General features: G+C 38.6%; 1 protein-coding gene across 1 annotated transcript; it reads left to right on the top strand.

Moving 5' to 3' along the window:
• Positions 1–482: 482 nt before the first annotated feature.
• On the top strand, positions 483–6,545 carry GJC1 (gap junction protein gamma 1). The gene has a single exon (XM_060203362.1). It carries the CDS (start codon positions 519–521, stop codon positions 1,707–1,709), a length of 1,191 nt encoding a protein of 396 aa, XP_060059345.1. The 5' UTR covers positions 483–518; the 3' UTR covers positions 1,710–6,545.
• The last annotated feature ends 4,969 nt before the right edge of the window (positions 6,546–11,514 follow it).

Here is an 11,514-nt window from a genome sequence, read left to right on the forward strand (position 1 = left end):
ACATGTCTGCTCAACCAGGTGTACCACTGCCTGGCCCTCCTACAGTTTTTTTCCTCTTATTTTATGCATATAGACAGAAGTTGAAAGGGAAGGGGAAGATAAAGACACTTGTATCCCTGCTTTACCATTCACGAAGCTTTCCTCCTGCATATGGGGAGCTAGGAGCTTGAATCTGGGTCCTTGAGCATTGTAACATCTATACTCAATCAGGTGCACCACCACTCAGCCCTGATACCTACAGTTATACTTTTTAAAACTAGATAAGACATGAAAACGAACCATGCTTCCTAGGACCCTATAGGCTTAAGCAGCACACATAGACTAATGTGATTTGACCTGAGGGCAAAAGAAAGAACTATGCTACTTATTCAAATAGTTACATTAATAGGAGCCTTGAAATTAGATTTCAGTTATGCAGAGTAGTTCCCAGAGACACCATCAATAAAAGATTACATTGCTAATATTTGTTGATTTTTCTGTTGTTTTTCCATTTATTAGGGCAAACAAATTCAGTCACCATGAGTTGGAGCTTTCTGACTCGCTTGCTAGAGGAGATCCACAATCATTCCACATTTGTGGGGAAGATCTGGCTTACTGTGTTGATTGTCTTTCGGATTGTCCTTACAGCTGTAGGAGGAGAGTCCATCTATTATGATGAACAGAGCAAATTTGTGTGCAACACAGAGCAGCCAGGCTGCGAGAATGTCTGCTATGATGCTTTTGCACCCCTCTCCCATGTGCGCTTTTGGGTATTCCAGATCATCCTGGTGGCAACTCCCTCAGTGATGTACCTGGGCTACGCCATTCATAAGATAGCTAAAATGGAGCATGGTGAAGCAGACAAGAAGACAGTTCGGAGCAAACCCTATGCAATGCGTTGGAAACAACACCGAGCTCTAGAAGAAACAGAAGAGGACCATGAAGAGGACCCCATGATGTATCCAGAAATGGAATTAGAAAGTGAAAAAGAAAATAAAGACCAGAATCAGCCTAAACCCAAGCATGATGGCAGACAGCGGATTCGGGAGGATGGACTCATGAAAATCTATGTGCTGCAGTTACTGGCAAGGACCGTATTTGAGGTGGGTTTTCTGATTGGTCAGTATTTTCTATATGGCTTCCAAGTCCACCCATTTTATGTATGCAGCAGACTTCCTTGCCCTCATAAGATAGACTGCTTTATTTCTAGACCCACTGAAAAGACCATCTTCCTACTGATAATGTATGGTGTTACAGGCCTTTGCCTATTGCTAAATATTTGGGAGATGCTCCATTTAGGGTTTGGGACCATTCGAGACTCACTCAATAGTAAAAGGAGGGAACTAGAAGATCCGGGTGCTTATAATTATCCTTTCACTTGGAATACACCATCTGCTCCCCCTGGCTATAACATTGCCGTCAAACCAGATCAAATTCAGTACACTGAACTGTCCAATGCTAAGATTGCCTACAAGCAAAACAAGGCCAACATTGCCCAGGAACAACAGTATGGCAGCCATGAGGAGAACCTCCCAGCTGACCTGGAGACTCTACAGCAAGAGATCAGAATGGCTCAGGAACGCCTGGATTTAGCAATTCAGGCCTACAACCACCAAAACAACCCCCATGCTCCCCAGGGGAAAAAAGCCAAAGTTGGTTCCAAAGCTGGGTCCAACAAAAGCAGTGCTAGTAGCAAATCAGGGGATGGGAAGACCTCCGTCTGGATTTAATCTTGGCCAGGCTTAAAACTTGTGCTTTTCATAGTTTATGGTAAGCAACGGCTCACTGAATAATGACTTCCATTGAGTAAACATTTGGCTCTGGTTATCTTCAGGGATGCTGTTGGCTCATGATCCAAGCTCAGGGGACTCTGAAGATGGGGCTGGAACAAAGGGGAGAGAAAGGGAAACACAGTGTTCCTCCTCATATGTTCCATCATAATACAATTGCAGAACTTTACATTTGTGTCTTCCAGATCTGGAAAAGAACAGATATATTTAAATCATTCTTGTTGAACAGTTTTTGTATGTACAGTATTATGGTACCTTTTTTTTTTTAGTATGAAAACTTTGTTTTTGTATTTGTATATTGGACCACTGTAGTTACACTTTTATATTAAAGGGGGAAAATCCTTATAGGTAACGCCTATCAGGCTAACGTTATTACTTCGCTCATCAAATTACAGCCTGGGTTTAATGTTTTAATAGATAACTATACTTAACAAAAGTGCCTCATGTTGAAGGGAGGATTTCAGGTATGTAAGAAGACAAAGGAAAGGATATTAGCTTTTAATTTTGGAAAGAGTATACAGTAGAATGAGGTTGAGATCTTCACTACTTGAGAAATTTTTTAAAGTCATTCATATGCCCAGTGTTGTATTCAGTCTTTGAAAACCAACTTACATTTTCAACAGAGAAAAATGATTCACTGCAGAATTTCTATAAATATCAAGCATTGCCAATATATGCTTTAATGATGATGTATATATATATAATTTAAGTTTTGTGTAAGGTGTTCCTGAAGGGTATGGAGACCCTGACTGGAGTTGTACTATTTATTCCCTTATCACAATGCAAATCCACACTTGGAAAATGAGCTGATAGGATGTTTAATTGTAGACCTGTTTGACTTGCTTTAAAGCTTTATCCAGAAACCTGCTTTTCTCTGGTTTCTCAAGAAGCCAGTGATGGATGGAAATACAAAAATCCCCTTGTAGGCTAAGAATTCTTTTTTAAAAAGAGAAAAAAAAAAAAAAAAAACACTACAGATGGCAGAGACCTAAGTTCAAATTCCATATTTTTCAATAATTTACCATGGAACTTATGTAACTCTGGCAATGTAATTTTTTTTACCTAGAATGGCAGTCGGGTCTGTGAATCTGTCTGTAAATAGATCTAGAAAGAATTTCAGTATTTACTCCCTACATGCATATCTGTTTGTCACTGACAAGCACTAATATTCACATAACACTCATAACTTGGAGTATTTTATTTACCTTTTTCAGCCGTTTATTTTAGAGAGCTTTCCTCTTCCTGTCATTGTTAAACATCATTTCTTATAATTTGTGAGTTTCTAAGTAAGAACTTGGTAAAGATTTAAAGGAAGGAGCCTTTACTTCATAAAGGAGCATTCATTTCATTTGGGATGTTTCACTCTTATAAAAGCTATTATAAACCATCTCTGACTTTGAAATTCCATAAATTTTTTCTAATGTCTTGTTTTTAACATTAATTTTTTTTTTATTTAGGTGAATCTTAGAACAATATCCTTTTTCCCCTGTTGTTCTCCATTGCATTTCTCTGTCTCTGCCATCAAAAAAGAAACTCATTAGGAAATGGAAACTTATCTTCTAGGCATACATTTTACCTTTATTTTGCTTTTTTTTAATACTTAATTTTAGTCTAGAGAAATTTCTCAGAATATCTAAACATCTTAAGCAAAACGAAAACTTGGATGGGGCCAAAGGGAAAATTTTGCAAAATGATATGCATGTGTATATTTAGGATAATTAATAGACAAGTACAGTTTCAATGAAACCAAGTATTAAATAAGGAAATTCATACAATTATTATAAGAAACAGGCAAGATTTTCAAAGCCTAAATGAAACAAAGACAAAGAACTAGACATTATCATTAGTGCTTCAAGCATATTTCTCAATTGAAGGACAGAAAATACACATACACTCATGTCCATCTATTCAGAGCCTAAAGGAGAACAGAGTTGCTTCGCCAGAGGAAAGGTTGCAGATTTGAGAGTGTTGGAGAGAGGAGTCAAGCAGAAATGCCAAGCAAAGACATTTGGTGCCAGAAGCATCCACTTAGTTTCTACAAAACAGTGCTCCTGGCATTTAATCTGATGAGAATGTTATCTTTCATGTCTGGATAATTCTTTGACTTCTTAAAATATATGGAAAGATATTCCAAGTCACTTTCCATGTGCACACAGTTGTAAAAGCTATTTTTATTCTCTTCCTAACTTTCTATTATCACATGAACTTCCCAGCTCTGTTTTCTTGGTACATTTCTTTCAGTTTTTGAACATACAAGTTTGCCAAAGCCATTTTTTCCTAATGATTTATGGGCCTACATAAAGAAAATGATACTATCACCGTCTACCTATAATTGTGTCTACACTGAATCTATAAAAATACTGTTCCAGGTAGTTGTAAAACGTGGTAGGTTTTTTATTTTCCATCAAAAGCTTATTTTCTTGAATTGTCATATAAAACATGTTCTGTTATATATGACACTTGTGGTTTTTTGTTTGTTTTTAATCAGTATTGCTCAGCTCTGGCTTATGGTGGTGTGGGGAATTGAACCTGGGACTTTAGAGCCTTAGACATGAGATTCTCTTTGCATAACCATTATGCTATCTACCCCCACCCACACTTGCTTCTCTAAATAGAAGTTGTTTGCTCACTCCTTCATAATAGTATATTATCAGCAGCATGTTTATGTTTCTTAGTATATTACTAGATTTAGTCAGATGTAGTATATTTATTGGTCATCTTTGTTAAAATTTATTATCTGAAGAAATTATTTCAAATTTGAGGAAAAGTTAGCATTTTCCCTAGAGAAGTGTTAATGTTCACCTTGTGGCTTTTGCTTTACTTAATGACTTAGTTTTGCCTGTTTCGATATTTGTTCATTTAACACCACAACTGTTGTTTCATTTGAAGTTATTTTTTGTGGGGATTTTCCTTGACTAATGTCTATAAAATTGCTTTTGATGAAAATCAACTTTGCCAGCTAAAATGGTCCTCATGTTAGGATTCCCACATATCTGTATGTTTTAGAAGGATAGGTAGGATATAGATCTATCTTTAAGGAAAAAAGAAATCATCATTAGGTGTTTTAATTGTCATTTCTTCATGTTATGAAATTAGAATGTTATTACTTTTTGTTGTTGTTGTTACTTTTTTTTTTTTTTCTCTTTTAACCAGAGCACTGCTCAGCTCTGGCTGATGGTGGGACAAGGGATTGAACCTGGGACTTGGAAGCCTTAGGCATGAGAGGTTTTTTTTGCACAACCATAATGCTATTTTCCCTGCCCTGTAATATGAAATTAGACATATCACTTTACTTTTCAAGTTTCAGGAGCCTTATGAAGCAGTCAGAGCCTTGTAAAAGGTCTAAAAAGACCAACAGTTGTGTTAATATTGACCATTTGTCTGAGTATGGAGCTTAAAAAAATAGCTGAGTGGGCTGAGTGGTGGTACACATGGTTGAGTGCACATATTACAGTGCACAAGGACCCAGGTTCAAGCCCTGGTCCCCACCTGCAGGGGGAAAGCTTTGCAAGTGGTGAAGGAGTATTGCAGGTGTCTCTCTGTCTCCCTTCCTCTCTATCACCTCCTTCCCCCTCAATTTCTGGCTGTCTCTATCCAATAAATAACGATAATAAAATTTTTTTAATAGTTGAAAGAACTATGTAACAATAGTAAGATGGCCTTCTTTATCATGGGAATCAGTGATTGTAAGCAGTTTGACTTGTAAGCAGTTTAATAACAAGAATGGACTTAATGTTATTCCCGTTAGGTCATACCTGTGCTTTACTAGTTAAGCTTCTAATTGTGATCTATGCTCTCTGTCTCATTTCAGAGACATTCCACACTTCTAAAACTAACATCTGTAGTTTATGATACATTTTTGGCTAGCCAGATTTTTTTCCTGGCTATAGAGAACAGTACTTGTAGTCAAGATACACAATTGCCAGTTACTTTGATTAAAAAGTTTCCAGGTAATACACTAATTTTATCTCTAGAAAATCATGTGATCTGATGAAGTATCTTACTATCTGAAAGGAATAAAGCCCCTGCACCCATGTGGTGTAGAGTTTGGAAATTTAAATTCATCTATATGTAATAATCTGTAATAATTCAGTCACCATCAATACTAGAATCATCAGACTAAATTGTATACTTGTCACATATTCTGACCACATATCATGGAGTTTTTTGTTTTTTTTTCCAATTGTGATCATCCCTACTGTAGTTGTATTGTTTTTAATAATGATGCTCATAGGCTTGGTTCATGCACACTCCACATTAATCGAATGTTTTAAAGAAGCAATCCTCATAGTAGCCCAAAATCCAAGAGTTCAAACAAAAGTCCTTCTCTGTAAAATCTCTTAAGAAATAACAGAAGCAAGAGTTCTGAATTTCAAGGTTGGCATGTTGAAACAGCACACATTTGATTATATGTTTTCAAGAATTGAATTTTTAAATTGTACTCTCAATTGTGTTTTCTTTAATAAATCTTTTACAAAAATCTCTACCTCAGGCACTAACTGTTAGATATGGTTAGCATATTGATACTGAAAAACTTAGCTAGGACTTCCAACTTTTAAACCAGCAGTCTAATGTCACATGGTGTGCAGTCTGGATATTGTGTGAACAACTAAGAAATTGCCCATTCTAGTGCCAAAGATCACTTACTGATTTTGTTCTGTATAGTTGATGTAAAACTTTATGGTAGGGACAGACTCTGTGCTCAGGGCCTTGTCTCTATAAAGATTCTGTCAGTTTCAAATGTTTTGTAAGTTCCAAATACAATTTAGAAGATTCCTTTGTGGTCTGTGCATCTTTTCCCAAAACTTGAAAGATCAGTCATGAAATGTCAAATAGAGGATCTTGCCCCATTCTTTTTATAAAATAGTACACAAGAGCTTAATGGTTTATACTGAGAACTTGATATTAAAATCACTTCTCATACATTCACCTGTAAGTTGATCTCAGTGGGAATGCAAGAACAGGAAAATTTCCAAGTAGAGATTTGTACTCAAGATAATCCTTTTTTCATAGCTGAGTGCAGCTTGTCTAGATTTATTCCTATGTTCACATGGGTAGGCATTTTTGTAGCATCATCCTCTAAGATGGATAAATGGCTTGGTGGAAGGAGGTTTCGGGCATGGGGGAGGCTAATGTAAAAGAAATTGGAGGTATTTCTAGACCTTTTCCAAGAGGAGGACCTTCTAGGGGAATACTAGTTTGAGCATGGGGAAGGTCACACATAAAGCCCACCCTCAGCACATACTGTAAAATGGTTAGCCATCCATATTTGGTAATAAACTGAAGTATTTGAAAGCTATTGGAGCAATTGAGTTACTCAGTTTTGAATTAGATTTCTTGGCAAATCTGCCATCAGAACAGAGATTAGTACTTGGAATAAGTGTTGGATCAAAATTAAAATGTTTTATTTGCTATGTTAGAATTTAAAACAATATTTCTAAGATTTGAGAGATTTAAATTAATCTTACTATATAATACTTTTTAGGGCTTGCCTCCTTCACTTACCTCAAATTGGAAGCAGGTTACACAGGGACATGAAGAATATGGAGGTGGAGGCAGAGCTGATAACAGAGTCCAGGTCTGCACATCGATTGTTCAGTGACTCAATCCAGTATCCTTTGCTCTTTCCTAGAGAAGTGTGCAGAAGCAACTCTCAGTGGGGGGAGGTTTTCATGGGAATGATGATGGATATAATTGCTGGGTGGATCTTGTTATGTCTACAGCACTTCTTACAGATATGACCATTGGGGGAAAAAAACCTATGTGAGAAGTGATGGGATGGGGCTGGGTGCAGGCACACCTGGTGGAGGCACACTACCATACTTAAGGACCTGAATTCCAGGCTCTGGTCCCCACCTGCAGAGGGAAAGCTTACCCAAGCAGTGCTGCAGGTGTCTTTTCTATCTCCTCCTCCCCTCTCAATTTTTCTCCATCTCCATTTCTTTTTTTTAAAAAAAATACTTACTATCTATTTATTTATAGAGACAGCCAGAAATCAAGATGGTAGGGGAGATAGGGAGATCCAAGAAAGAGAGCACACCTGCAAAACTGCTTCAGCACGGGGGTCGGGCGGTGGCGCAGTGGGTTAAGCGCATGTGGCGCAAAGCGCAGGGACCGGCGTAAGGATCCCAGTTCGAGCCCCTGGCTCCCCACCTGCAGGAGAGTCGCTTCACAGGCAGTGAAGCAGGTCTGCAGGTGTCTCTCTTTCTCTCCCCTCTCTCTCTGTCTTCCCCTCCTCTCTCCATTTCTCTGTCCTATCCAACAACAAAAGCAACGTCAACAATGGCAATAATAACCGCAATGAGGCTGCAACAACTAGGGCAACAAAAAGGGGGAAAAATGGCCTCCAGGAGTGGTGGATTCATGGTGCAGGCACCGAGCCCAGCAATAACCCTGGAGGAGGAAAAAAAAAAAAAAACTGCTTCAGCACTTGCAAATCTTTCCCTCTGCATGTGGGGACTGGGGACTGGAACTTGGATCCTTGCGTATTGTAACATGTGAACTCAACCAGATGTGCCACCACCCTGTCCCAATTTCTCTCCATCTCTATCTAATATGTATAAATATTTCTTCAAAAAGTAACAGGATAGCTATTAAAACACAGTTTTTTTTTAAATCTCAGATCTAGATAATAACTAACAGGCTTTTAAAAAGTACATTTTAAAAAATAATAATAATAATGACAGAAGGGAAGAGAGAGAACCAGAGCATCATTGTAGCACAGGACAATCAATGTCAAGGATTGAGCTTGGGACTACATGCTTAAGAGTCCACTGCTTTATTCACTGTGCCACCTCCCAGGCCACAGAATTAACAGGTTTTCTATGCTGCTGGGGCCTTGTGAATGTATAATTCTGCTATTTTCATAGGACTCTCTTCTTTCTTTTTTTTTTTTTTTCTTTTGCCTTTTAATTACAGGTAGAAGAGACAGCACTGCTCCACCATTTGTGGAGCTTCCCCTTGGTGCTGTGTATGGTGCTCCCATGTGGATTCAAACCAGGTTCTCCTGCATGGTAAGGTATGCACTCTACTGTGTACCCCTTCTGGATGACTTTTTTTCCTCAAGATTTTAAATTAACTTATTTACATGTGGCTAGATATACCCATTTTAATGTATAGTTGCAAATCTATACAGCTAAGGAACCACTGTCAGAAGGTAAGAGTTTTTATTTTATTTATTTTATTTTTCCATAACTCAGAAATTCACTCTACATACATTAAGACTTGAGAGTCATTTATCTTAGGAGAAAAATAGCTTGAAGGGGCTGGGGAGACAGCACAATGGTTTTGCAAACGACTTTCATTTCTGAGGCTCTGAGCTCCCATCCCAGGTTCAATCACTAGCACTACCATATGCCACAGCTGAGGAGTGCTCTGGTTGGAAGGAAGGAAGGAAGGAAAAGGAAAGGAGGGGCAGAGAAGGTAAGGAAAAGGAAAGGGAAACATACACAGTTTGAAGTGTGAGCCAGAGAAAAGTATTGTTTGAATGATTTCTGTTTCAAGGGGATTTAGACCTGACAGCACAGTATCATCTCACCTACAAGCTCAGAGTAACTGTTGGCTGCCTAGAGTGAAAGAGACCACAGCACCAGACTGGTGAAATGACTCACTTGGATAGTGTGTGGCTGTGGCATGTGTATGACCTATGTTTGAACCTGTCCTATTACATTGAAGGATCCCGGTTCTTTCCCCATCTCTGTCTTCCCCTCCTCTCTCCATTTCTCTCTGTCCTATCCAACAACAACATCAATAACAACTACAACAATAAACAACAAGAGCAACAAAAGGGAAAATAAATATTTTTTAAAAACTAAGAAAAAAAACAAAAACACCACACCCAAAGCTTCCTTCAGTGCAGGCCATGCACTCTTAGTGAAGCAGCACATGCACTTAGTGAAGTGCTTAAACCTAGGCCATGCACTTAGTGAAGCAGCACATCATCCTATCCAAGTGAGCTATTTTGTGTGCCCTCTCCTTCAGTACGGTAAGGGCCAGGCTCAAACCTGGGTTTTGCACTCAGCAAAGCAGCACAGTGAGCAAGTGAGCTATTTCTCCATCCCTCCAGCCTACATTAAATTAAAGTTAGAAATTGGAAGTAGAGGCCAGGCAGTGGTGTTCCAAGTTAAGCGCACGTAGTGCTAAGTGCAAGGGCCCACAGAAGGATCTGGGTTTGAGCACCCGGTTCCAACCTGCAGAAGGGTAAAGAAACTTCACAAATGGCAAGCAGGTAAGTGAAAATAGATAAGGATAAAAATAGATAAGAATCATTGTCTGAATTCTGAGCAAATGGAAACCTAGCACCTTACACTTCCTGCTTTAAACTAGATTTTGGAGATGGGAGAGTAATTTAAGGAAATTCACTTCTAATACTGAGGAAAAACTAACCAGATTCCCTCTTTACCCTCTGCTGAACCTCCCACAAGTATCCTTGTCCTCTCGGTTCTCCAGGCCATTACAGAGGGCATGGGCTGGCTGACAGCCTTAAACTCCACAGGCAAGGCAGAACCAAACAACTGTTCATAACTGATTTTAGTGCATAGCCAGTGACCTGAATGGGACCTGACCATGGGGAAAAATGATACAGAGCTAGATAGCTTTTTTTTTTTTCTATTTTATTTTTAGCTTACGTAGTCCTGTGAAAGTAAAATTTTATCTTTGCACTGGGAACATTGAGAAACACTGACAGAAAGCTTTGGCCTGCCCCATTTTTCTGAAAGCATGTTGCAGCTGTGGCCTCTGCCCAGCAGGCAGAGACTGATGTTACATCTTAAATCCAGGTGCTGTTGAGAGCAGTGACAGACCTCAGTTCATCTACAGAGTAGTCAGTAGGATCTGGGTGCCTTAAGATGGCTTTTAATGGCAAAGCCAAGTGCAAATTGGCAGTGGATTATATGTTTCAGTTTCATAGTAAACAAGGGTCTTCAGTGTTGGAAGCAGTTTTTTATAATCAGCTACTGGTTATGCTGTTTAGTTCCAGTGGTCTGCTTTTGATGGCTTGTTGACTTGGAAGAGACTGGGAGGGGGACTGCCTTTTCTTTTTCTGAACTCATTGCACATAAGTGATGAGAAGTATTTCAAGCCAGTAATTTTTCTGAGTATTCTTGCTGATCCTGAGAAATAGCCAGAAGGATGATTAGGACATTGAGCATAGGTACAAGCTAAGGAAACATATAAAATACCTTAGTAAAAAACAACTAGATAATGCCATACAAGGTCATAGATAGGTCACTATAAACAGTGGAGATAGCATAATGGTTATGCAAAAGACTGTCATGTCTGAGGCTTTAAATTCTCAGGTTCAGTCCCCTGCACCACTATAAGCCAGAGCTATGCAATGTTCTGGTAGATAAGTAGATCAACATAAGTTGGCCTAGAATAAATGTCCTTAGCAAAAACTCATCACCCTAGATCTAGGATTAGCAGGTAAAATACAGAATGTCTGGTTAACTTTTAATTTCTACTCAACAGTAAATATCCATTACATAGAGCATACCTACATTTTTAAATTACCCAATATTGAAATTTATTAAGTGTCCTATAGTTGTATTTGTTAACACTGACATTTTGATTTGATTCATATGTTGAGTCCTGATAATAGGATGGAAAATGCTTAATTTGGCTATTGGAAAAAAAACTGTGAGTATAAATTTTATGCTGCATTTGAGTCACTTCACACTCAAAGACATGTCTTTCATGCCTGAGGCACCAAAGGTCCCAGGTTCAATTCCCAGCACCCCATATGCCA

This window comes from Erinaceus europaeus, chromosome 12 (assembly GCF_950295315.1).
Source record: "Erinaceus europaeus chromosome 12, mEriEur2.1, whole genome shotgun sequence".
Lineage (NCBI taxonomy): Eukaryota > Metazoa > Chordata > Mammalia > Eulipotyphla > Erinaceidae > Erinaceus > Erinaceus europaeus.